This window comes from Lineus longissimus, chromosome 8 (assembly GCF_910592395.1).
Source record: "Lineus longissimus chromosome 8, tnLinLong1.2, whole genome shotgun sequence".
Classification (NCBI taxonomy): Eukaryota; Metazoa; Nemertea; class Pilidiophora; order Heteronemertea; family Lineidae; genus Lineus; species Lineus longissimus.
This window is the reverse complement of record NC_088315.1, coordinates 1,125,437-1,152,687: the sequence shown is the minus strand read 5'-3', so window position 1 is coordinate 1,152,687 and position 27,251 is coordinate 1,125,437. Positions and strand designations below refer to the sequence as shown.

General features: G+C 44.3%; 5 protein-coding genes across 15 annotated transcripts; all 5 read right to left on the bottom strand.

Annotated features, from left to right (window-relative positions):
- Window positions 1-1,538: 1,538 nt before the first annotated feature.
- On the bottom strand, window positions 1,539-8,405 carry LOC135492704 (uncharacterized). Its single transcript, XM_064779297.1, has 14 exons — window positions 8,120-8,405; window positions 7,817-7,900; window positions 7,434-7,505; window positions 7,178-7,249; window positions 6,908-6,997; window positions 6,161-6,553; window positions 5,445-5,938; window positions 4,957-5,168; window positions 4,554-4,681; window positions 4,208-4,377; window positions 3,421-3,806; window positions 2,934-3,107; window positions 2,373-2,550; window positions 1,539-2,092 (listed from the first exon to the last, which is right to left on the bottom strand). The coding sequence occupies exons 1-14, from the start codon at window positions 8,383-8,385 to the stop codon at window positions 1,806-1,808; spliced, it is 3,006 nt and encodes a 1,001-aa protein (XP_064635367.1). The 5' UTR covers window positions 8,386-8,405; the 3' UTR covers window positions 1,539-1,805.
- Window positions 8,406-8,411: 6 nt separating this feature from the next.
- Window positions 8,412-11,211, bottom strand: LOC135492482 (coadhesin-like). The gene is made up of 7 exons (XM_064778989.1): window positions 11,145-11,211; window positions 10,809-10,995; window positions 10,240-10,487; window positions 9,613-10,062; window positions 9,104-9,274; window positions 8,622-8,848; window positions 8,412-8,456 (listed from the first exon to the last, which is right to left on the bottom strand). The coding sequence occupies exons 1-7, from the start codon at window positions 11,179-11,181 to the stop codon at window positions 8,412-8,414; spliced, it is 1,365 nt and encodes a 454-aa protein (XP_064635059.1). The 5' UTR covers window positions 11,182-11,211.
- On the bottom strand, window positions 11,212-13,130 carry LOC135492481 (galactose-specific lectin nattectin-like; the record flags this gene model as incomplete). Its single annotated transcript, XM_064778988.1, has 4 exons — window positions 12,917-13,130; window positions 12,380-12,607; window positions 11,865-12,044; window positions 11,212-11,444 (listed from the first exon to the last, which is right to left on the bottom strand). Coding segments are annotated over exons 1-4 (693 nt in total), but the record flags the coding sequence as incomplete, so codon positions are not given.
- Window positions 13,131-14,694: 1,564 nt separating this feature from the next.
- On the bottom strand, window positions 14,695-23,375 carry LOC135492087 (uncharacterized). Of its 11 annotated transcripts, none has more exons than XR_010448021.1 (6): window positions 22,637-23,375; window positions 20,770-20,846; window positions 19,479-19,605; window positions 16,553-19,177; window positions 15,086-16,456; window positions 14,695-14,863 (listed from the first exon to the last, which is right to left on the bottom strand). XR_010448021.1 is itself a non-coding variant. In XM_064778250.1 (5 exons), exons 4-5 carry the CDS (start codon window positions 16,818-16,820, stop codon window positions 15,453-15,455), a joined length of 1,272 nt encoding a protein of 423 aa, XP_064634320.1. In that variant the 5' UTR covers window positions 16,821-19,177; window positions 19,479-19,605; window positions 20,770-20,846; window positions 22,637-23,375; the 3' UTR covers window positions 14,695-15,452. The 11 variants fall into 11 exon arrangements, 9 of the variants coding, with proteins under 9 accessions (XP_064634320.1, XP_064634321.1, XP_064634322.1 ...); XR_010448022.1 differs by having other exon boundaries at window positions 15,359-16,456; XM_064778250.1 differs by having other exon boundaries at window positions 14,695-16,456.
- Window positions 23,376-23,511: 136 nt separating this feature from the next.
- Window positions 23,512-26,372, bottom strand: LOC135492089 (uncharacterized). The gene is made up of 4 exons (XM_064778261.1): window positions 25,851-26,372; window positions 25,382-25,576; window positions 24,832-24,973; window positions 23,512-24,673 (listed from the first exon to the last, which is right to left on the bottom strand). The coding sequence occupies exons 1-4, from the start codon at window positions 26,319-26,321 to the stop codon at window positions 24,348-24,350; spliced, it is 1,134 nt and encodes a 377-aa protein (XP_064634331.1). The 5' UTR covers window positions 26,322-26,372; the 3' UTR covers window positions 23,512-24,347.
- Between the last annotated feature and the right edge of the window lie 879 nt (window positions 26,373-27,251).

The window sequence follows — 27,251 nt, the reverse complement described above, 5'->3', positions numbered from 1 at the left end:
TGTAACCACATGGCGGAATTAAGAGAGGTTTGGCTGACTAGGTTGCAAGCGCATCCACAAACCTGGATCAAACAGCAGCCCTATGCTGTGAACAGCATCTCGGGAAACTGCAGTGATAGGACCGATAGGGAAGAACCAAGATGGTTCATAGAGAGATTGAAAGAGATGGATGTTAGCTGAGGATATTGAGCAAGAGTATTCCTCCAAGGAGAGACATGAGGGCTATCAACCCAAATGAAGATGAAAGTCATAACACGAAAGGGGCTACTGAACGTGCTTAAGAGAAGAGTACCAGCGTGGTTACCAGAGCCAAGATATTCAGAATGTCAACAGTGACCTCAAATCCTGATAAGAAGGTTCAGGAAGCCAGCAAGTGCTAACTAGTTAACGCTCACCTGAAAAATTGAAAAGTGGGTATACCTGAAAAATTGAAAAGGGGTGCACCTGAAAAATTGAAAAGGGGGCCTACCGGAACAAATTAAAATGGGGGCCAACCTGAACAAGTTGAAAAGGGGTCCCCACCTGAACAAATTGAAAAGGAGGCCCACCTGAACAAATCGAAAAGGACCTGAAATCATGTCATTTGGTTCCTGAAACAAAAATCATCATATCATGGTGAAAATATTGGTAAATATCATAATATTTTGGAAGTTATTTTAGATCAAAAGAATATACCTTTAATTTTGCATGATCAGACTGGCCAGTGCCGTTAGGGGCGAAATGGTTTTTGCACGCTGTATTAAACGACAGTATCGCCATCTTTCCTGGATGCAACGAACAATATCAGTTGGTGAGTGGTTTCAAGCAATTCACATTTCATGGTGATAGACAGATCATATCGTCTGCTCATGCAGCTATAGTTCATAATTTTCATCTTAGGCCTCGTCAGTTTCACCTCTACTACCAACGTCAGGGAAACAAACCACGTTTAGAATAGACCTTCACGGCCACTAACAACAGACAATGGCATGAGTGGCATTGTCTGGCGTCTTTGACCGTGAAAACCTATTGTAAAGAATTATTTTTCCTGGTCCTAGGTTGTGCAGGGGCGTATCTGCCCGGTATAAAGGCCTATCGTTCGTCGCCTTTCTCAAATACAATGCATTTAAACCTCTTGTAGAACCTATTTTTACGGAGTAAATGATTTGATATTTGATATTTAACCATTACCTCTGCTATCACGGCTTGATTAAACCAGTCTGGTCCGTCACAGGTTTCCATGAGTTCACTGGATCGCATGAAAAATGAAATAAAGACGCTTCTAACACGAAGCACAGTGATCATTGACATTGCCCTATGCGAAATCATTTAATAGTGCACACGCACTCTGATTGGTGGAGTCATAAATTTCGTCATCATTGGCCCAGTTAGTAATGGCCTACTTCTCACATGTCCAAATAAGGCCTTGTATGGCTGCAAGCGCACATGTTGGTCTAATAATAGATGTCGCCGAAGATCAGAAGGCTCCGTGGATGTGGGTGCAACATGTTGCCAACACAGACACAGAATAATGCATGCATTTGCAAAAAAAACCGCTTTATTATCATCACACATTGCTTTTACATGGTTTAAGAAACATATAAAAAGATACTCGGATAATGCCCAGATATCCACCAATATAAATAGATGGTGCACTTCGTCAAGCCAACTTTCTCATCAACTTTTACATGGACGTTTACACCTCGCTAAGAGACTTTTCAACGTGATGCTGCCGGTAACCTTACAAATGTCTATGGGTTTATCTACAGCTGGCTCTGAAGCAGTGTCAACACAGTTCTTAGGGAAAAAAATCGACTACTGAATGGTTAATAAAAATCTCTTTTACATTCTGGTGAAATAGTACTCTCGCCCAAGTCGTCATGAGATTGTCCCGGAGAGTGCAGACGCTTTCGCCCAGAACCGCGGAAATTCGCGCACTGGTCCGCTCTGGTCGCATACGCCAGGAAGAAGATGTCAATCCCTGTGACATTCGAAAGGTCAAGGTCAGGGTTGGAATCCTTAGCAACGATGATCGTCCATGTTGAAAATGGTGGCATTTCAGAGAAGTATCGCGCATGAGATCCGTCAATGCATCCAGGTTCAAGAAACGAGCCTGTAATTAAGGAGAGGAAATAATAATGAATGGCGTCCTTCCTGGGCTTCGTTACCTTCTCTTACGAGAACTAGGTCTCTATGAAAGAACTTGGAACTGAAGCATTATGTTCCTGAAGCATTATGTTCCTACAGAGCAGAACAGCCAGCCATTTAAAATTCAACAGCATCGTTATTCTGCCAGCTTTCGACGCATGTATATGCGGAGACGATTCGCACAATCGGTTCTTGGTGAAACATCAGGATGAAGATGCAATGGGACCCTCATCTGAGATACGTACCAGCACCAATCCTATACCTAATGGTCAAACTCCTCGGCATGCTCATGAAGCTATAGTTGCTGCCGCGGTAACGGTCTTGGAAGGCGCCGTCGTTGGAGATACGGATGTTCAGCTCCTGTCTAGTGTTGTTTATCATGACACCTGGTAGGAAGATGCGAATTTCTCGGATTCGGATTCGCTGAAGGAGAATGTAGTTGATGAACACATGAATTATAATGAAGGACGTTTGCCACGGAGATTCGAAGCATTTAGCCAAATAGTGTTAAAGTGAAAAAGATAATGATGAAAATGAAACCAGTCGTAGGATACACAGGAACAGCTGCAGCCATGGCCAAACAAAAAATGCAATACAAAGCTCTTTTCTGTGGTGTGCCATTCGTGGCAGGAGGCTTTGCCGATAAAAGTTTTTGTAGCACAACTCTAGTTCCCGAAAGAACTACTAAAGTCACAACATGGTTGAGTCATGGACTCATTCGAACCGCCCGTACATGGAGTAGTCGCCAGAGAATCGGCGTCATTCGTCGCCAGTATGCACAAGGGTAAGGTGTGCAGTGTGCTCACCTGATATTTGGCAAACTCGGGACGATCAAGGCGAATTTCAAAGAGTGTTTCGCGGTTCTCCTTGAGTTGCTTGACCGGGCATATCTTGCTGTTGCACTGGTCTGGTGGAACCTGGTCTACCAACGATACGCGTAGATTGGTGCTCTGGACGGGGCAAGTCATCCCGGACAAAACCTACAATTATGAATTGTGTTAGTGACTTTCTTTCGTGACGCGAAGAAACAAGTAAAAAGCAGTCTATCGAAGAGTGTATTTTCAAATGAGAATAAAGGCAAGGTGATATGAGGTCGATTGATATTAGCTGTTGACGTACAGCGAGGTATAACAAGGGATTTTAGTGCCAATCTGTTGCCAACAAGTAATGATTTCTCACTGAAGATATAACGTGAAAGCCCTAATGTATTGACCCTAAAAACATTTATCTAACAGTATTCAGTAATCCTGATATCATTCAGTTTCACATCAATTTCCAGAAAATATGTCTTACCGTGAATTGCAACAGCTTCGCTTGTTGGATCTTTATTGCAATGCTGTTGAGTGAATCTGCTAATCTCGGTCTTATGGTTGTACTACACTCTTTCATATAGTAATAGAAGTGGCTCTTACAATACGTCTCCAAACTATCGATGGCAAGCAACTGGTAATTAAACGCCTCAAATTTGGTCTGCAACAGTAATTCTGAGGTGATGGCGTGACTCTTTTGCGCGTGCTGGTAGACGAGTTGTAGTTTTTTCCACTCCGAATTCAGGAGAGCAACTTGGTATCTTTTGCTTATAACCAGTGTAGATAGTCTTGCGTGCTTGATGGCCTCGCGGCTGAGGGCTTCACCCCACTGGGCAACCTCCAGCAGCGATTTCCTGTATTGCCCATAACCTATAAAAGACACAACAAAGGGTGTATTGAATTTTAAAATGGTGTTTTTAGGAATTTTAAGACTCAGCTTCCCATGGTGCAGCCCTCCAACATGTACACTGCCGATCAAGCAGTGATCATTCCTAAAAAGTTTGTTTCGTGTAGAAGGTAAGGCGGCGATGAGGAAGACCATTCGGCAAATGACTGGCGATGCACTAACTACAGTGTCTCATAATTAGTTATTGTAAGCCGTTTTCTGTTGTCATAATAGGTATATTTAACAAGATATAAAATATGAGTAATGACACTTTTGAACCTGAAAACTCTGTATCTCACAGTATTTAAGCTTCAAAAAGAGGCACATCAATCTAATCGGGAGCTTTTCACAGCTGCAATGGGTATTGGTCTTCGTCGGTGCCTACCTTTCACATGTTGAAAGTCTTGCACGCTTAGGAAACTTTCAGCTGTGGTTCGCATCGTCTTCCAGACGATGACTTTCGTTGATAACTCTGCCATCTCTTCAATGTCAGCATAATCCACGTAGATCTTCGGGTCGATATTCCTGACATCTCGAGCCAACAGGTCTGTTATTCTACAAGAGGAAAGAAATGTTGGTCATGCTCGTGAAATAATCATCTACTAAATAAGCAGAAGTAAAAAGCATAATGTCGATTCCTGCATGGGTATAAGTAGATTGCCAATTCGGTTATCGCCAACCATCGTCATTTCCTAAAACGTTTTACCTATCAGTGCTGTGAGATGTCCTACCTGAAAAGCTTTTCCAATTTGTTCATCAGCTTCACCATGTCCTTTATGAGAGTGACGATGGCCAAGACGACCTGCTTTATAGCTCCGGCTGGATTTCCAGCCATCCCTACAGATGCAGCAGCTGCAAGCTAAAAAGAAATTATCAGCAATTTATACTTTGATTATGATTGAATCTTTTAAAGCCGGGGTTTGTGTTCAGGTCGATGATGTCACTCAAATATGGCAGCCATATTCGTGATCAGCTCATTTCATCCCAGCAACCTTCGCCCAATCAAAACCTTGGTATCATGACTGCTCATGCTTCAGAATCTATCATGTAGTAGGCCACCTGGCCTTGGCCAACCAACACCGACGAATGGTATCGAGACAAGAAAATTAATCAAACTTAACCTTATAGACATACCGCTTTCCCAAAGTTAAAAATCGTCTCAATGATCTGTGTGACCTTAAGGCGTTGCAATGCTTCCTCAAAGACGCCCTTTGCGTCGATGAATACTTTCACGCTGAAGTAATATTGGCTGCGTATCTTCGCTAGAGTCTTCACTGAGATTTGGAACTGGTTAACAGTAGCATTGTAGTCCATCTCCCTCTCTACTAGCGATAGTTTGGATTTGCCTGGAGGTTTGAAAACGAATGGAAAGTCAGATACAGTGGAACCCCGGTTACACGACCACTCATGGGACCGAGGTTGAATGATCACGTTACGGGGGTGGTCGTTAGTGAAGTTGAAAATCCGGGAAGAAAATCCATGATAAGGTTTTCCCGCAAAAAACTGTTGAACTTAAGTTACATCGCGGGTGACCCTTTGACGTGGGCAGTTTTCGTTCGTCGATGCATAAGGTGCTGATTACTAGTAATGGTCATTTCAATGCATCTTACAAACAAACTTACCAATGATGATTTTAGCAGCAATCAACCTGGAATCCAGGTGAAGCTGCGCATTTTCAAGATGTTTCCATTCTCTGTCAAAGGTTTCCAGCAAGTCCTTCACCAGCCCCAGATGCTCTTTCAGCGCCTGAGAAGAAAGGTACGGGACAGTTCGAATATTCTTCGCTCTGGCGGTTTCCCAGTCGATCAGCTGATCTGTTGCCAAGTTCGCAACTGCTGCTGATTGATTCAGATTCTCATGATGTGATAACCTGACCTGTGATGTTACGGCCTTGACGTAGGTCATCACTTTCCAAGGTAAACTGGATCGGATGGTTTTCAGCTTCTTTTCGACACTTTCCATTAGCTGGCGGGCGCAGTATGTTGACGTCATCAGTTGGTGATGATCTGGACCTGGTATTGCATCATCTATGGTTCCGAAGTCTGGATGACAAGTGAAAGGCGCATGTATAGTCATTGCCTCAATGTAGACGGTGTATGTGGTCTTATATCTGTACCTAGAAGTAAAAATGGTCACAATTTGATTCTAGGATACGGAATGGAGTGTAGGCGGAATCGATATTAGCAGGTGTGAGAGGCAATTCTGTCAGTAGGAAAAGTGAACTACCACGAAGGAGATTATGGATACCATGACTGCGTTACGGTACAGCTTCTGCTTTTTCTGTTATCCAGCTCTCTGATGGCGAGATGATATTTGTCTTAACCTCTGACATAATCACCTGACTGTGGTAAGCGATCCGGTCTGTAGGCTGCTCCTACTGAACCACACATCACATCCATGCAACTTCGTATCAACAAAATGAAAATCAAACTGAAAAGCAGCTTGAGCGTCCATCCAAAATTCCCTCGTGACAATCTCCAAGTCGAAGTGCACAGACACTGGTATCGTCTGCTTCAGCACTACCGTCTGCGCGAAGATGGAGACCTTCTTGACACTCGGAGTATTCAGGTAGTCATTGAGCTTCCCAAGGTCATAGTAAAGTTCCCGGATGATGACATGCTCAGAAGCGGTCGTGTCGATTGCGTAATGCGCACATCCACATTCTTGGTAATCATTGTTCGAGTGGAAGTCGTTCGGGTTGTCAAAGTTGACGAGAACGTTGTCTTTTTCTCTGCAAAAAACGGGGTGAAATGGTTTTGTCAATGCTCCAGTTCATCTATTTCAGCTCCGTTTTGAAATTTTCATTTGAGGTTATTTCGGTAGATAAAACCCAGCCAAATGGATGTCAAGCAGTAAGCATGCTTGTACGACCTCTCGTCGCCCTCTGACGTTACTGATTGCGGAAAGCAGATTCTAGACGGAACCTACGCCTTGCTCCATTTGCAAGATAACTATAAGCACCGGCAAGCGGACTTGAACCAGAATCAAGTCATGGGCAACGGTTCTGCCTTATATCTACCATACCAACCGATTGAGATGTGATTCGGCAGAATATGTTAGATGTGGATTTTAATGACATACTCACATTGCAATGTTTCGGAGAACAGGTGGTTGAGCAAGTGGCTTGTAATGAAGAGTTGAGTCGATGTGTCGCCAGTTATTGTCACGAAGATTTCTGAAGAACGAAAGAGATACAGTTGAGAGACGTTGATATGCTATAGGGATCCTTTCTGAGCAGGTGCTTAATGGTAGAGTACGATTTGGGGGTGACGCCAATGGAAATGATTACAACCCACATAGTGCACATGTAACTTAGGTTAGGGGAAGGTTGTGAAGGCTGATATTGCATACTCACAATGACCCAAGATGGATGAGCTTACTGAAGACGTTCTCTGGTAACACTGACAACTGGTTGCCGTGAAGGTCTCTGGAAAAAGACAAGATTCTTAACTAGGAATTCCTGTTTTTGCCGGTGAATATGCTTAAAGATCTGCTTTTTAAGGCACTTTTGTCAAGAGACAACGATAGCGAATTGATTGAAGCGAATCTTTCGGGTTTGCATTTAACAAATGTAGAATATCATGAAGCTATAATTTCAGCTATTTACTCACAGTTCCACCAAGTTTTCAACTCCTCTGAACTGATCCTCCTGCAAACTTTGGAGGGAATTCCAGCTCAGATCTCTGAAAACAAATTGAAATGTAATAAACCTACGAATCTATTATTACCGAAGTACATGTATTCCTGTATATTAGCCATCAGTTTTGTGATAGTCCTGACAGAGGCAGCATGACTGAACTTAGGAGGGACACTCGGCATATAGGGAGGGCGGGATTGACATACATCAATGTTAAGTGCCACTTTCCATGGTTTTCCTTTATACAAGTACGTTCTTTCGAAGTAGAAGGAAATGACATTGCCCCTCCCCCTTCAATAAACTAACTTGTTCACTACACAACAAGACTGGTATCATATATTCTGCATGCATACTTACAGAGTCGTGACAAAGGGAAGACCATCCAACAATTCAACCTGAAGCTGGTGGGTGGCAGACCCAAGACGGCGAGCGCTGAGATCTCTACAACAAACAGCAATTGAAAACGTCCTGAGAAATGTTAAAGCTTCAGTCGGTCGGTTTGAAAGGAAATTATGTTCCAGGGAGAAAGTGTTAAATTGATTAGAGCAGAAACGACCTGTCTTTATATGAGTAAAGAGAGTGTTTGCCAACAGAGACGTCTACACTGTGTCTCTGAGGGTATGCAGGATGAATGTCACCGGCCGCCATTGTATTACTTACACAGTAGTCCTGCCGTCCTCCAGTGTTTGACGGATACGCCACCAGGTCTCAGTGAGTAGATCTGAGAAACAAACCCTGTCCATGGTTGAGGCTTCCTGGTCAGACCGTTCATGGGTAACTTTTGAACTTCCGTTTCCTACAGTCAAACTCGACGTTGATATCAAACATATCGGATCGTCGCCATCTTGAAAAGAGATCCCCGTGCAATCTGATTGGCTTTGGTTCATGCACGCCGCAATGCACTGTGGTCGCGATGTCACATTCATAAGTTGCTCATCAAATTTTATTGTCGTCAGGTTTTCCTTGAAGCATCCTGTGAAATGCTCGACAAGTTCACCTGAAAGTATTGTCACATGATAATGAGCACATACAGAACATGGTACTGTCAAAACATACTTAAGGTGCAACCCTTAAGACCGCTGACCCTTCTAGGGCAGGATGGCGCAACGATCTCTTCTGTGCTTTCCAGGTAAGAAAATCCGCAGGGAATAAATGTCCGTACTGTTATATAAAAGAGGAAAACGGCTGACAGAAGAAAAGGACAAGATGGCACACCTTCGAGACAGTTACTCCTGATGCACTTCTCCTGTTCACTCCTCTGGCCGCGGCATGCATGGCCGCTGTGAGCGGGTCCAGGGTCGTCACATCGCCTTGTCCGAGTGCGGTTCCCTTCACCGCAAAACGCTGAACACGGTCCCCACGGACTCCAGCTACTCCACATACCATTCACTGAAAGATTTAGGTCCAGTGTTCTTGCGATAAGTTTTAAGCTGACGCCAATAATAATTTGCTGTAAGAGTAGTATCTGCCAGCGTAAATGTCGCTGAATATAAAAAAACCGTGACACTTAAGGTCACGTGGCTTTCTTCGTCTGTGTTTAAACAAGATGTTGAGTTAGATTGGAAATAAAAAGATCTTCTTTAATAGATCTTTTAAAGCAACTATTCGAGTTGACTTCGTGCTTGGGTATAAAGGCCTTATTACCTGGGCAAGGTTGTGGTGAACATGTCCTGTCTTCAACTGCCACACCTTTGCAAATAGTCCCTCCATACAGCGCTGGTGGATTACTGCATGACCTTGACCGCTGCTGTCTTCCTCTGCCACAAGATGAAGAGCAGGGACCCCACTGATTCCATTGTGACCAACCACCATCGACTAGAGGTCGAAAAGGAAAAAACGTGTGAATTTCATAGAATAAAGCCGAAGACGCCTCCTCATTGGTGACGAACAGACTTGCCAAGACTCCGCAGGAAATCCTTTCCGTTCGCCACTGTCCATAAACATGTATTTGCTCGTTCGGCTCAGAAACCAAAGGCTATGATAGCTTACAGGGTTTTTGTTTGGTGTGTGGAAGTCCCACATTCTGGCTTGCCGAAAGAGGCGAATGTCAGAGAGAATGAAATGTTCGTCTCATCCAAGGGGGTGGCAGTGGTAAACTTTGTAAGTGTACATTACATAATCAGTTTTATGAAAATAACTGTTGATGGTCCTACCTCTACAGGCCAGTAGTTCCGCTCTCAATGATGGCATGCCTTGCCATCCTTTAACAACTATTCTAACGTAACGCCCCAAAGTAATCCATCGGAAGTAGTTCGTCAAGATGATCGAGCCGTCCCTGTTGCCGGGAAAATCCCGATCACCCCATTGGTATCTGATCGGTTGCCAAGTTGTCATATCAATGGAGGCGTGGACCTGGTATTTGGTCACCCAGTAACTGCCCAAACCCTGTGTCATCACGCCAAAGAGACGTGAAAGATGTCCAAGGTCGATTTGCAGGAAATCAACCGAGTCCACCGATTTTCCCGCGCTGCGTGCGCACCACGCTGATTGGCCATTCAGGCGAGCAAACTGAGGCGCATGCGCGTCGTCCACGTAGGTCGAGGCTGTAATGGCGGTGTTTGGGACAAGGTTTGGATCTTGCAGGCCTACTGGGTTGATGCATGCTGCAATGAAAGGTCGAAAGCATAGCTAATGATTTGAATTCGGTGTTCAGAAGCGTGTTCGGAAACTGGAAACCGCGACAAATATTTGAAAACAGCTCTTACTCACAGCTCTTTATCTTACCAACAATTCAATTAGCTTCAGCAGACCACAGACGTTTGGTTCAGTTTTTGACTTACCTTGATTGGGAACTTTACAAATGAAAACATTTGGGTCGGCGCACATTTCCATCTGCACACCCTTGGTCACCTCTCGCGGTCTGTAGAAACAAGTCCCTTTGCCGTACCCTGGGCTCAGCAAGTAGCCAGTCAGGCCGGTGAATATCCAGTCATGGAAGAGAATCAAGTGGCCGTCGGCGTATGTGTATTCCCTGTTCGAAGGGTTGAACCGTATCCCGAGTCTGTCACCATAACCGACACCATACAACCTAATGGAAAAAATAAAAGAGCTCGTAACGACACCATGAAGCACTCGTAGAAACCGTATTCAGTGTTCTCGCTGAAGATGTTAAGAGCTCAGAGAGGCCTTCCCTTGGACTGCAATTCTAAGCTGTAATTGCCATTACCATTATCACCATTGCCAAGTGGTCAAATATAATGCATCACATACTACAAACAAAAGCAACCAATGTTGAGTTGTGATGACAATAATACAGATGGAAACCATCGGGAAAAATCTATTGAATTCTTTCGAATCTTGTTCTTTGGAACATGTCTTACAGCTATTGAATAGACAATGTTTCACTTACACATCATTCTGCCTCAGTTCCATAAACTCCTCCTCCCAATAAAGTGAGAACAGATGACCACCTGGATACGTCTTACATATTCTCTCACTCTCAGGGTAGGGCAAGTGTTGCGTGTGAGATCCGTAACAGTGGCCGTTGTAGGCGTGCCATTTGGTTGGCTCGCCGTGTTGAGGCAGTGGCGGGCACTCTGAAAAAACCCGTTGTATAGCAATGTACAATTAAATGATGATGGCCATGCTATTCACGGTCGGAGACAAGCCCGATTGGGATTCGAAGTGCAATCCAGTCGATCCAACATTCCAGTTGAATCGATGTTGTCAATAGATACTGCCTTACCTATAGCATCATGGCAGCCATACGTAACATATGACATAGAAGGGTAACACACATCCGATGGGCGCCACATCTCAACGAACCAAAACTTGAACGTGCATGAATTCTTCATGTTGCACAAGGCCACGACATCTCTGAATCCTTGGGTCGGCTTATTATGATACGCAGTGGCTTGATCATAAACCTTGCAGCTCTTGTGGTATTTGGAGGGAGCAACTTTCCAGCTAACGATCTTGATAACTTGGTTGTGAGGGCAGGTAAGTTTCACGGCTGCGTCTCCGTTGCACCAGGTCAGGTATTGATCTGTAAAGGGGCAATGAAATTCAAAGGAGGATACTGTGACAGAAGGTATGTAGGTAAGTGGGTCATGGAGGTTTTGACCATGTCAAGATTTTTCTTTCATCTTACCCGCTCTTACATTGTTAACCAGAAGTTACAAAAAACACACGATATGACGTGATTTATTGTTGATGTTAAAAGAAAGTCACTGAAATGGTCTACCGAAATCTTATTCCCAGATGCGTAGAGCACAGAGCAGAACTGCACATCCGACATGCTCCGACATCCGTCATTCGCTATCATAATCACACGCTGGTCACTGTGGTAATCAGGTGGTAGATTTATGCCTCTATGGTCTCTATGCATTAGAAGCATTCATCAGATGTGTACCGATATGGACAAGAAGAAGAAAACGACTGAATAGGACGGCGACTAGACACTCACAATGACCATTTCTCTCACACACATATTTCTTCTTCACCAGGCAGCCATCATTGTCCAGCCTCCTATCCTGGCGGGAGGCAAGAGAAACACACCTGCCCTGTACGGTGCTGTGGTGAGGTGGTTTGTGTCTTGTCCAGTACTGCTGTCGGGGGATTATTGAACCATCATCCCAGAACCAATCTGGAATCAGTATAGAGGGATAGATCTATTAGGCTAATTTGAGATTTTTAAGGAACTAAGCCAACTAATATTCATCAAATCGATCTTGCCGCCATCTTGCTTTTGAACAGACCGATAGAAGCTTGATGCCCGGATGTACATACACTGGCTCTTTGTGAAGGTAACCGACGAGAAAACCACGAGGTGAAATCGATGAATAGGTCATCAAAGACCAGAAGCAGTCAACACATCATCAATCTTGGTACCATATTTACGACGAATCACATGACTGCTGGTGATAGATTAACATTTTAAAGGACAAAATATAAAGGAAGGACACGAAGAAGAAGACATACACGGTTGAAGACGTGGCAAGAAATATCCTCCAAGCCATCTTGGTGCGTGGTCTCCGCGTTGATTCAATATTGCAGAAAGCTGGGCGAACTCCACGGGATTGTCAATGACCACCAGATTAGCATCCAGCTGGAAGCATGCTGCTCTCGCCTCCTCCCAGGTGGCTTCGGTCTTCGAAAGTAGGTAACATGATTGGTCGGTGGAAACCCATCCTGATTGACATGCCCTTGCTTAAAGGAAATGTTGACAATCATTGCTGGTTGTCAACGAGAACAGTGGTTTCTGCACTGCATGGTTTGGAAACCATCGGACATTCTTTGTATTCTATCAACGTTAAAGCAACGACCATTGAGGCGTCAGGATAGCTCGTCACATGACTGATGTTCGGACGTGCCTGAGGAACCTTGACAGCAATCACTCTTTTTTCAATGTTATGCACATGTGCATTTTTTTTTCACACGGGCGTTGAAGTTCTTCCATGCAGAATGCTATCTGCCATGTTTTTACAGCATGTTGGGATCACAGAGGGATGTACTTACCAGTCCCAATTGCAAATGTCAATAGCAAGAGGGAAATATCACTAGAAGTCATTCGGTAGCGAGCAAGAATTATCCTTGAGTTAAAGTCAACTGCGATCTATTTCTCAAGAGAAGGCGTTTCTTCCACGGAAAATCATATACTTCCGATTTTATTACTCTAGTATTGATTAAAAAGGAAGAGGGTCAAATTGAATCAAAAATATTGGTGATTGACACGTTATTGATCGAGTGACCTTCTTCTTCAAGTTAAAGGCATGTTAGTTCCATCAATCTTTATATTTGAATTTGAAACTAGTAACTTTCTGACGTGACGACTCAGCATCATTTTCGTACAGAAGAAGAGGAGAAACACGTCAGCGTGTACATTGTATTGTATGTGCTTGAGTATGAGCAAGCGGACGTACATGTATGGTCATCACGTCAACAAAACAAAATACGCTGGATTATCTATTTGGCTGTCTAATATCTTAACTGTTAATCAATGCCACAAAGTGTTCTAAAGTCAAGGAGTCCATGTTTTCTGAATGCCATAAAAATAGATCATATTCTGAAGTACTTCACGAGAGGTCACCAACCGTAGTCATCGCGCACCGTGATATCAATACAGCTTGTTTGGATTACTCGGTAGCGGAATCTATAAAGAGAGCCTTGATGTTACATGTACTTTCCTTTTCGTGAAAAGAAAAAAGGAAAAATTTTCCTCGGGCGGTTTCGAACTCGGAACATTGGCCACATCATCCTTACCATCTTACCCACTATGCCATGAAGCGATTGGTAGAAACAAACATATTATTTCAGTTTTTCATTTCACATGCAAACTTGACAGAAGGGTGTTTGGAGCCATTCTGTACCATTTTCAGTTTCAAAGTGGCCTTTAAAATTTGCCCTTGTACAATATTGGCAAAGTGTATTCATAAGAAACATCACTAGGAGATGAACATGACACCCTGTGATTATAAGAGCACGCAGCTATTTTTCGAGTTTTAAAGATGCAAAACAATTTCCCGCGTTGCTAGTATTAAAACCATGCGTATAGTGAGGAACTGTCTGATGAGGTGGCATTCGATTTCAAACATTGGTAGTGAGAGGTCCGATGTGATGCTCATATCTGTCCACCACATTCAGTGCTCTGTTGGTGAATACGGTAGCGCCACTGCGGCCGGATGGTAGTCATCATATCTACTGAGGGCGTTTTGAAACATGGCGGACGGGCATTCGTGCTTTCGCCAGGGTTTTATGCATACATGTCAGCTTTAAGTAAACAATCTCCAATCACTGGCGACCTTCAAACACCAGTCTTTCCTTTACGTCCGCCACTGCTTAGTGAGGTTTCGCAACCACCCGGTTAGGCCCTACTACGACGTTTATCTATTGTTCGGGGAACTCACACAATAGATAACGTCGTCGTAGGGCCTAACCTGGTGGTTGTAAAACCTCACTATTGTAGATAGACTGCGACTTGTCTTTCCCCTTCCCCTGCCGTCGGCATGACGTGCTCTGGATTACTTTGACATTTTCCACATTTTCGAATATCGTTATGCAAGGTAATATGTTTCATTTCTAGAAAATGTTACTCCGGCAAAAACGACATCTGAAATGTTAATCAACTAGTCGTGTTCCGTTGACCTGTCATTGGGGCGACCCTGGATGATCTGTGCTACGTCGCCTCGCCTCAGTTTCCGAAGTTACATGTATAGTCGCAGCATCAATAGATGATATCACTTTGATGAAACGTAATATCAGTAGGTCGATATCACCAAAGTGAAACATGGGGGGGGGGACGGGTTTTGTGTTGGCAAGACTTGGATCCTCTTAGTCAGTATAACTAAAGCGTCCCGCAAACGAGCGATTAAATCGCTGCGCGACCACAATCTTATACGAAAGAAATCGCTCGTTCGCGGTGGTTAACGGAGGTGCCTGCGACCAGAAGCGGTGACCACAGCAACCCTGCAATCAATATTAAATACAGCGATTACGGATTTTACGGGCACTGAAACGAGATCATTTTGTAGACAAAAGTCGCCCGTTGGCGCTTTAAACGAGCGTGTACCGTGCAGGGCAATACCCCAGTGCATCATCATATTACGCTGGCACGATCGTCGCCCGAAATGCGCGGAACATCTCATAAAACTCATAGCCAATGTCTACCTCATCATCACACGGGAATACCTTTATTGGCAGTTCATTCAGCAAACATTGATCATTTTTACGGGCCATATTGCTGCTTTGGGGATAGGGGATCGGAGACGGCCATGTCGATATACGGTATGGATATCACGTTGTACCGACAGGTCTTGATTACAGATGAAGGACGTAAATGCCAAACTTCATAATACTATATATAAATCAGTGCTTTCTTCCATTTCGATACGAGAGTGAAGTTAGGACCTCCGTCAGTAATCCCGTTCTATAGGGGTGGTATAAAAGCTGTTCATATTGTACTTCTCTCCAGTCGTTCAGTTTCCTCTTTCAACTCTGTCTCAATAGCCACAGTTTATCCCTAATGATTGTAAAGGGGCCCCTCTGACCCCGCCCGCTACACGGGAAGGTAAGCCTGGAAACTCTGCTGGTCGCCCAATGACCACCATAACAACCAAGCATCCTCGTCAATGAAAAAGCTAAGTCTTTTTCTTGTTAATTGTCTTTTCTGAAGACGACAACGAAACTCGGCAAATTTGATTTGGCCTTCAGACCACCACATCTCGAGGATTACACCTAATGCCGATACGACCACGACTCGTTGTCGCGTCTCGTCCAGTACTGTCCAAAGCGACCCATACAGGCGTCCGGGCCGTTCCAGTAGTAAATCAGAAAAGATACGACCATTCGGCCAGTATCGAATTATTTGTAATTTCCTGTAATAGCGATGTAGCCCAATAATGATCGCGGTGCCTTCGTGTATGAACATGTTTGAGCAATATGATTCAGACTCGGACAGAGGTCTGATCGCAAGTTGTCTGTGCTTCACGAACAAAACTGATTCGCCATTTCCCAGCAGGCGTATAATAACGTCATAATAAGCTATTTCAAAGATGAGGCTAACTGATCTACCCGATTGCGAGGTCATCATTTGACAACAGTATGCCCCATTTTTGGCTGGGGTAAATAACAGCTTTTTAACGGTCGAAAAATACTGATCATGCTCCTTTTGTACGTTGCCCAAATGTTCCTTTCCTGAGACGTAGATAAAAGACCACCTACGCCTTTTCCCCACGACCCCAATAGTAATAAAAACAGCATCAGCTCCCCATTTTCCAATCAAGGGCGGACTTTTCACAAACTTAAGAATTCCATTTCCTGCATATTTATCACTCTTGACAGTTTTTATATGAACATACTTTTTCTTCGTTTGGCTGCAAAGCAGTTTGAAAACCAAACCAATAACTGTCGAGTTGGTGTGATAAACAATCATGGCACGTTGACTATCGAGGAAATAGAAAGCCTCGGCAACTGTCAGTTCGTCGCCAGGTTTCGGCAGCTTCAGGGCAGCTCCTCCGATTACCAACCTCGCCTTGGTGTAGGATTCTCTGCCTGTGTAATCTATTCAGGAAGAAATGGAGTAGAGAGACAAACACAAAGAGAATACTAAAATAACACATGAGTATAGATAACCTTCACACACGAACATTGCCCTACCTTTCATAAACAAATTGGGTTGATGCGACCTCCGGAACTTTGCGATGCAGTAATATTTTAAGATTTGCACTCGGCACGTAAAGGTCGGGGCAAAAAATCGCGCCACTTTACATTTCACCAAAACGGCACAAATCACTACACAATGGAGTAGAGATTTGACTCCAAACTCCGATCCTGGTTGTTCAAGGGTGACACTGTAGGCAGTGAAGTGCTGGTAGGAAAAACCCTTCCCCGGGGATGGAGATCCATAGACGTATTTGTACGTCATAGTTCGCCGTCGACTCTTAGCTACATGGATGTTAATGATGACGATGCAGGGCAGCCTGGTTGCATCTCCCGCTCAGTTGACAGAACCGTTGGGCAGAATCGAACAAAATCTCTATAAACTTTGCCTGCAGTCCACCATTTCATCCGACAGAACCTGCTTCATTTTCTCGCCTAAAATGTTGTGCAGTCTTGTTAAATGTATCACCCGCAAATGTCTCAATCCGGTTGACACCCCCATTGAATCAAATGGATTTTCTGATCAGTATGTACCGAATTTATTTACCAACGAATCTTGTTGGTTTTTAGCAACAAAACAAAAACAACCAAGTGTCTGTGGTGTTTTATTATGTTGAGACAAGCAAAAATTCAAGGGCGTTTGTCGCCTCCACAAACAAAACTATAGATCGAGATTGCTGCTCATCAAAACATGTTGTTGATATTGAGAGACATGTGGTACAGTACGGTTTATTTGTAAAAGTAGTTAGCTGGGTTTCTTTTGTTCATTGACATACACAACGCCGTTACTCGGAAAAACACACACAAGAAGTGTCAGACAAAAATGATAAACATCCTGAATGATAAACAATATTTTGTTGTTTCTGATAAAGATCGGAGTAAACATGGTGAAAACAACTCAAAAACTATACTCGAACAAAATGCTGGAACGTAAACTTTTTTACAAAACCCAGGCACTGTAATACGGGTAACAGTTTTACATGTTGGCACCGTGCACTGAGAAATCGTATAAGTCAATATTCAATGCCCCTTTGAGTATCGTACGGCATCAGAATTACCGGTAACCGTGACAATATGTACATGTATCAGAGAATGACATAGATGTGCTCGTTGTCCTTGGAAGAGGGAAATGTTCAGCGAGGAAGGAATACCTCTCCTGGTCATCGGTCCTAATACAAACAAAGCAATAGTGAGCACTACGCATATCCCGTCTGCGTCTGTTCAGGCTGGGGACCACTGCTCGTCGAGGAGACACAAATCTCTCTTTTGCGGGGTGCTCAAGGTTTCAAGTCTGGTACCTGATAGTGATAATGTCGCTCCCAATCCAATGAATCGTCTATCATAATCCGACCAACGCGGCTCTTACCTGTAGCCTCCCGACCCACCATAATGCATATTCACGGTGTTTCAAAGATACTATCTAGACGCTAATTACAGCTATAGCTGATTGGCGGGTACATAAGACCTATATTACATGCAATACAGTGTAAAAAAGGCTTAAGTGAAAGAGACACCCAACAACCGGCTAAACCACGCCGACACAGCATTTTTGGTCAAGATTCGTACTCTCATCTCATTTCCTAAGGACAGCCTTAAGGAAATATGCTATCGCGTTCGATTTGATACATACACACACTTTGAATCTAGATCAGTTTCAATTGCTATGTTTCGGCAATTTCAATGTGAAAGGGTTGACTGAAACAGAGTGAATGTCTTCTCTCGGAAATTCAAACTGTAAACTAAGATTACCCCAGCCCAGCCTCTCTTCGATTGGCCCCATGAACTCCGCTACGCGTCGGAAAACGAATGCGACATAACCTTTAAGATCCGAGCACGGCACTTTGGCACTATAGCTTCCACACATGTCAGCATCACCAAATAATTCGAACAGAATCACAGCAGACGATTTGGGAGCTGAAAGGTCAAAAGGACCAAAAGGCCTCATGTGAGTTGGGAAGACAAGGGTTTTCTTTATGAGGTACGAGGTATCATTTGATGACATATGAAAAACATGTGTTCCATTTTCTTCGAAAAACAGAATGTCTACATATGTTGTGTTGTGGAGACGAATAGGTGATTTCGGGGAAAGTCTTAGTGAGCTCGTGTCAAGGTTTTTCATCTTGAGAGCATTTAATCCAGAGAAATGTTTGATAACGTCCATTTTGTTTTTACTGCTAACAAATATCGTCAAATCTCGTTCATACGGGATGAGACCGTGATGGCGCCAAGATCCTAATAACATTTTCTTCCCCATGAAATACACCAACTGTTTCGATTTCGCAAACTGTTGAAAGGCGTCCACAATTTGAAGCAGCTGCTGACGTTCGCACTCCTGGAGTTGCATTGCGAGGACTTTGCACAAGGTCTCCGTTACACTCGTGTGACCACTGCATCGCATCAACGGCCACTGGCGCCCATACCCCACACCCTTGCCGTTGGTACCACGTGGCTTGTTTACTCCAATCGCTGATCGATGGCAGTCCGTCACGTTTTCCTCGAAGAAGGGAAACGGGTGAACACTTTTCTCTTCTTTTGTTGAAGCTCCATGCCGCCACGGCTCGGCCTCGCTAGCTTTTGACTGCGCCCGTGGCTGGTGCTTGAACCCCGACTTTATATAAAAACCTGAAAGAAGAAGGTACATGTAGATATATCGTGAAGAATACAGACGCATTATCAAGGGCACGCACTGACTCACGCCGGCACGCACTGACTCGCACACACAGGCCTAATACAAAAGAGTTTCTACATTACCTATTGTCCCTTTCGATTGAACAATGTGGGTTGGTATCGAACTACTTGTAGTATCTACCACTCTCATCGCTCTGACTCTGAAATGACTGTAATTCGGCCATGATTTCTTTCTTCCACCTGGGGGCGACATTTAAACACTGCAGACGAACGAAGGTGGGTTGATTCGACTTACTTTCATTGATGATCACGATGACAGGTCGCTGTCTACTCCAGTATACACACAGTATGTACGTCACCACTGCCCATAAGATAAAGACCACCAGCGACTCTTTGATGTGGTGAGGGGTCTTCATCTTGATCTGAAATGATAGAAATCACAGAACATGGATCAGCCGACTGTGGAACATCAAGGTGGAGACATTCTGAACACTCCGTCGCTTTCTTCGAACTACATACTGTAAGTCCAAGAGACTCCAAAACTTGTATCGACATGCAGCTGATGATGGGCTTGATCTCTTCAACATTGGGTGTGCTGGTACAGATATGGCGAGAGCAGTTTGGGAAAAGGGTTACGGTATAAATACTTCAGCGTCACTATAATCCTGGTCCTCAAGGCCAGGTCAGCCGCCACCAGAGTGATTCTCAATATACTCCGCCTCTCAATATTTCAAACGTATTTTGTATACGTGGTAGGAGTATCCAAAAAACCTGACCTCTGGATGGGTCAGCAGATGTTTCAACTATGTGAGAATAAATAAGCTGTTGCCAAATGCGCGAAGGGTCAATGACAATGCCACCGATCATTGGCAGTTGGCTACAAGCGTATCTAAACAGATCTTACAAGCGGTCACTGGAAATCCGCGCACAATTAATGTGCAACATGGAAAGGGAGGATTGATAAAAGACGAGCACGGTGACTCGCCTCTGTTGTCAGAGAAGCTATCAGTTGCATCGGGCTAGATAACCTTCCGTCCGATGAGTAAGAAATAATTGGCCCGAGTTTCACTAACCCCGGCGCTACAGTCATAATGCGCCTCCCCGCGAAACCTCGGAAAAAAGCTTATATAGTCCGGGAGGGGAGCGACTCTTATTCAACATGCAGGGTACAAATGATTTGAATATGTTGTGGGATAGAGTACGTCTACCTGACCAAGAAAACCACATTCTTAAGTTTAAGGTAGGCGTACTATATCCCACAACATATTCAAATCATTGTACCCCATATGTTGTACCCAGCATGTTGAATAAAAGTCGCTCCCCTCCCGGATTATATTAGCCCTGCGTTGTGGATGCCTACCTGTGTACAGGTATGAACGCCACTTCTTAACTGCTGGACTGGACTGCTGGACTGGACTCCTCATTTCATGCCAAGGCCTTAATCGACTAAACCAAGATACGCGTATATGAGAGATGTGGGCCTGTCGCGCGGTCAGCTGGTGTCGCTCTGTGACAGCTGCAAGCCATCTTACATAAATTATGTAGTAATCTAATACGCTCTCATTATTGGCAAATAATGGCCTCACCTTTCATTATCAACATGCCGGGGTACTAACTTTAGTACATTAACCGTCGTGCAGGCAGGTCGAAGTGTACCACAGACCTTGAATTGCATGAAATAAAGGATAAATTCACTATTTCAACGAATAGTTAAGCCCTTCTAGGCTACTGAAGTCGTAGTCCATGGAACCTCACGACCCTCTGGTCAGCGCCGACTGGTCAACGAGTCTATTGAAGTCGGGGGTCGAGCACTTTCCTTATGCAACCCACCGGTGGTTTTCAATTAACTGCGCCTTTCGCTATATATCAACCCCTGGTGAAAAGGGTAGCCTGCGGTCGGGAAAAAAGTGCACAATATGAATCGTCTCATCACTGGGATCCGATGCTCGTTATTTTATTTTGTAGAGCTAATTTGAAGTTTGTATAACGATTCCGATGATTTAAGATGGAATTGTTGATGACAGCGGCATTATGTGGACCATGCCCAGCTGTATGCTGGTCAATAATGGCACATGGAGGTGACCAATTATTCATATTATTGTTTCATGTGTTCATCTGATGCTACATGTATAGACTCTCAGCGAAAATCGCCTTGTTAGGGATTATGTCATTGACGACAAAAGCACCATACGGTGTACTTTGCCTTTTTTAGAGTCTTTGAAAAAAACAAGTGTATCGACGGGTAGATACCCCACCAAGACCTTTCATTAGGGAAACCATCTCGGCTGCCACGGGCTTCATACTAAATTCTTAAGTTGGCTTGACTGGGTAGAAATATGGTTATGTTAAGTCGGCAGAAGATTTTCCTAGAGCCAGTTTCTTATGCTGTTACCATGGTAATCAAGTGAGGTTCACATCATCCAGATTTGCAATCTTGATACTAGAGGCGCTGATTACAACTGAAATTTGATCCGAGCTGCGTTACTAACATAACACTCGTTCATCCAAAATGTTAGGCAAAAGTCATTCTTCATTATGACCTGCTTTATCTATCATTTGATGATATACGATGGCCTGTGAATACATATGCGCATACACTGCAGTGATAAACTAAACGTAGGCCCACTGCACTGCATTATGTAGTCTAAATGCACTGTCAAAGATATTAAGAGTACACAAATGTATATAGGCCTAGATCATAGACGGCAATTACAATACACGCACTTACCATCAATCAATAGCGTTTTTACACGGTGCGGGTTCAAGCCGGATCGAGACTAGTTCAGGTACCAGCCGGTTTATTTTCCCTCGTGTAAAAGCGAACCTACCGTCCTGAACCCTCCTGGTCCGAGGCGGGTTCCGATCGCCGGTCTCGGGTCGGTGCAGGCCGGTGTAGGCCGGTGGAGGAGGGTTTATTTATGCGTGTAAAAGCGAACCGGCTCCGAGCCGGTTTGCACACGGTACTCGCGTGACGTCATTCGCGGGAATAGCTGCCGTGTTCCTGGCATGAAATTTTCCGCGGAAAGAAACTGCTGTGAAATCTTCAATTTATCGAGAGCAAGAGCTTTCTTTCCATACAAATGCTGTGTACAAAGCAAAAACTCAGCATCTCACCGGCGCCATCGTAAACCATTTTGTATTATTTGTTGTTGTGATATTTTCGTAGCTCCACCGCCAGCAGGATTGATCAGCGCCACCAATTGACGATGTTAGTGACGAACCGGCCTGGAGCCGGATCGAGGCCAGATCGTCGAACCGTCCCCGTGTAAAAGCGAAATGAACCGTCCTGAACCGAACACGCCTCGTGACGGTTCTGGAGGGTTGTCTTGAACCAGCACCGTGTAAAAAGGCCTAGTAGGCTATTGCTAGGCTTCTCCCTCGAAATGATAAACTACATATATCAAAAAGAACGCTGTGCTATATTCGATTGATTCCTATCTTTCTCAAACAAACCTATCAATGAGTGTTTACCCATCCGGATCGTAGTAAATATTGAAGCTCAACCTGCATATCAGATTTGTGTTCACATGCCGAACTTCGCACACATCAACATGTCCAGATACTAGGCTGGTTACTCACCCGAACATCAATTACCGGTACCTCTGCTAGAATCACCTAAGCATGTGGCTCCATGCACACATCATCAGCTGTATCAGCTGTGTATGGTCATACAGCGCTGGCTGCAGTCATGGCGGCTACAGCAGTTATATAAAGTATAGCATCCCCCATGGATCGATAACAAGCCACGCGTCGCGTCTGCTGGTGGCAGATTGGTACGGTTAAAAGATGCCCATTTCACTCGATACATACATTCTCCGAAAAATGCTTGAGGAGGATAGGGCTTACATGCTGTAGGCCCTGTTTCATTGCAAGAGGATGCATTTCTGGGAAATAGTGGCTACACACCGGTTACCTATTAGGACAATTCAGAACCACCATTTCACTGTCATGCCTTCTTGAGCGTTTTGTGTCCAAATCCGATTGGGCGCCAATGGAAATTTTATTTTTGCCGTGAATTTTGAATTGAATGATTTCTCAAAACTGACACTTTACACTAGAGGCGCTGATTTCGGTTTGCTGTTGATGTGATCCTGTTACGAGTATATTAGGCCTACTTGACACGGTACGATACGAGGTCAAATCCCAGTCCATGGCGGTCATGAGATCAAATCCTGTCCGGTTGATCTTGCTCAAATGATTAGATGTAATTTTCGAGTACGCCTATATTTGAATTGTTATTGTCTTATATCTGAAGAGAAGTAGAATTGGGGTAATTCAGGTTGAATCCGGTCCACATTGGTCAATTCCCCGTCATCTAATGTTTACCATTGTTAATTCTTGAATCTCGTCATTTTTATTGAATCGCTACAATCTTCCAGTATGTACACTACAGCTTCATGTATTACGACGAACGGAAATATATTAGTTTGCCCCTACCCGGGACTTGTCTTACGAACCAAGAGACCGGACTAAATTCTGGTCCACCCGGTCACGCCGCGAAGCCATAAAAATTCCCGTCTTCTTCTACCATGATCATGCTCTCAGAGTGTATCGTTGTACATGTACATGTCGTACATCGTTTGGATCGTTACCAATAGTATCAAAATATGCCATTGTCTTATAAATCGAAGGCGCCCGGAATCACAATAGCGTGATTTGGACTTTAGTCTAAATCCTGGTTCATCTCGATTAAGATGTCAACTCCTTATCAAACATTCCTTTGCCAAGTTATGGATTGCATCACTCGAATCTTGAAGTGGGCCTACATAATGTAGGCCAACTTCAACATTCGACCTAAACACCAGTTTATGGTAGTTTCTTGAAGATCTGATCCGACACTCCCTTGTTTCTGGTGATACATGGGGTGGCGATCAGCCAATCATTAAACAAAAGGAAAGTTGCGCTGATCTATTCCTGACTATAATCGAAAGGATTTGATGTTCAGATTTGTCGGAGAAAGAGATCCGACAAGACCACACTGTTCTGTTTCCGCCGGCAGATTCTTCTGGAGTGGATAATACTACAAACTGAACTATAGATTACGATAGTAGCAGCAATATACATGTACACTGAGTTATATACGGGCACAACCTGTCGATATTGACACACCCTCGACCAACCACCTCTCCGCGACAGTCACTGGCATGTTGTTTGACGCAGAGTCCTATTTCGAATCGCTGTCCGCCCAACGCGCAAGTGCAACCCGCATCGTCCTCGGACCCTTGTAACCAAACTTGCTGTGTGCAACTCTCATATTGTCCAACGCTAGGACATTTCCCTGTTGCGGCTGTTCGGCGACGGTACACCGCCACTGTACTTCTCTGATGTGCTGTAGAACATCGGGTTCTATGTCTGTGCCGTCTCCGTAGTATGTTGTGAAGGGAGACATGGCAGGGTCTTCATTCTTAAGCAGGTCGTAGAGTTTGCCTGTCTTGCTTTTAAAGTAGGTCCAATTCATGCTGTCGACCTGGTTGAACCACATCATCTCGCCTGAAACAAAAGATTGATATTACATGTACATGTATTAGGGTTACATTCACGAGACATGTTTGGCTCATTTTTGACAATCTGCTGCCGCACCGACCAAGGGAGGAAACGCTCCAGTTGAATCGGTCCTTATGCGAGTATGATGCTCACGTGTACTGTACCTGTTTTGTAATGTGGTACCAGCACTTGGGATGTAGTCCAAAATCTCAGAGAGCCATCCTCGTTCCAATGGTACTGATCAGGGCGATGACCAGCTTCCGCCAGTTTCCTCTCGGCTTCCTTGCGATCGTCGGTTCTCAGGGACTAGAATGAAAATAAGACAATGTACGATTTAATGGATCGTCTTGAAATTACTTCTTTTCTCTGAACAACGAGCCGGTAGGCCATATCATTTCAAAAAAATACTATGACACAAAAAGTACGAATGTACTGTTTCAAGGTTCCTTTCATAAAACTTATAGACATTTTTCCTGTAAAAGTCATTTGTCGGACAAGCGCGTCTTCCTTTGCCGGAGCGGGTCTTATCAATTGACCTTACAGATCAATGATCTACCTTGACCACAACATGTTATTTTTAGAGAATTCCTTGTATCAGAAATCAATGTTTTCGTCCTGTTTAATGACAGATTGAGATGCAGGTCCCAGAGCCTAGAGCGACCGATATAATCTTTTCGGTCCCGGACACTCGTCCTTTAGAAATAATGTCCTTACCGACTGCCAAGAGCCATAGCCATGAAGAGGGTTGGGGGTGTCTCTATTCGTCAAGCAGCGATGGTACCGTACGCCCTTTTTCTTGAACTTTTCCACCACCTCTGGGTCCAGTTTCAGGAGCACTTCCCTCTGGTCTGTCACCCCGCATTCTCCCCCGCAACCCGCTGATGGGGCGACTTCACAATAGAGGAAAAACTGAAACAGAAAACATAAAGACAAAATGTGGCCCGAGGCATATAAAGCACAAAGGTTAGTTATGACATGGACAAGTGTGAGTTAGTCTCAGATAAAATCGTAATCGAAACGTCATTTAGACAATTTGCCAACTTTTCCTCCAGTAGCAACAATTTGAAACCACATACTACATTGTAAGGAGTTGTCAAGTTGCAGGAGTGAGTGAATGAGTATAATGCAACTCCATTTTCTCCTTTCGGAAATCTTTGAATGCCGAACTAGTATTGATACTAACGAGATGAGGAAATACGGAGAAGTAGGCCATCTCGCAGTGAGGTTCCATCGTGTCTTCATGTTCTTCGTACGTACTGGCTTCAATGACTCCTTCGGCAATCTTCAAACGCGAGGCCACACCACCAACATAATCCATACCATCGTAGCCAAGGGCCCGAATGAACCGGGAAAACTCAATACTGGAATCCAATGGTAGCCCCTTGAAAATGACACCCCCGTGCTTTAGAAGCAACTGGTCTAATTTCGGACGGATGTCGCGAGAATAAGACTCCAGGTTCGTCTTCTCTACGCCGTCGCCGTTAATCCCGAATGGTAAATCATCTCGGTAACTTCCTAAGTGTTTAGGATACCTGAACGTTTCCTCGTCAACTATGCCCGGTCGGCCAGCAAGTTGTGTGAGGGCCCGGAGACCACGCCCATGGTTGTTGATCCCGGCCTTTATGGAGAAACGAAGCGCCCGCCGCAGAAACATTTTTGTATCCAATCAATTAAAGTGAGCCATGGTTCTTAATATCGAAGGCCTTGGTCTATCACGATAAGGACAAGTGGGTTGTCAAAAAACTGACCAATGGCATACATCAGATTTGGTGACGTGTTTTGGCGACGAGAATTATTTATTTATTCACATACAATGTACATGGAAAGTAACCAGAGTGGAAACAAAATTCAAAAGTGTACACGACAAAGTACACGACAAAGTACGACACAGTGTGTACTTCAGTTTGTAAAGTTCGGGTTCAGGGGTCTTCTTCGCCGGTATGCGTACCGAATTTCTGATCAATTCAGTTCCACAATAGTTGGGTCAGCTGCAGCCTCACTAAACAATCTAAAGTCCAAGAAAGCATTAGCCAGATTAGAAAACGGCGAACACTTTCGATTCAGCTTATAATCCTCAAAGCGTAACTCCTCCGGTGATTTGGACTCGTATTCCTGCATCGCGGCGATGCACTGGTGTCTTGTCGCGATAGATTGGCTGACTCCGTTCTCCAACACGGTGTCTGTGCCTGGGACTGGACGAAATCTGACCACTGTGCCAAATTGGGCTGAAAAGGAAAGAAAGTTGTAAACCGCAAAACAGTCGATTGCTGAACAAGCTAAGACATGCCAAAAGCAGAACAGTCTTGATGATCTTTGGCTAAACAGGACGACGTCCTCACCTATGAGGATCTCTCAGCATCAGCGGCAGCCTGCGCAGTCACCCTGACTACATATATATATCTATAAAACCGTCATCGGATGCGCATCCGATATGCCACGAGATCCTTTACCGTCAATTCCCTTACCGTCTTCGGATGCGCATCCGATATGCCATGAGATCCTTCACCGTCAATTCCCTTACCGTCTTCGGATGCGCATCCGATATGCCACGAGATCCTTTACCGTCAATTACCGTCATCGGATG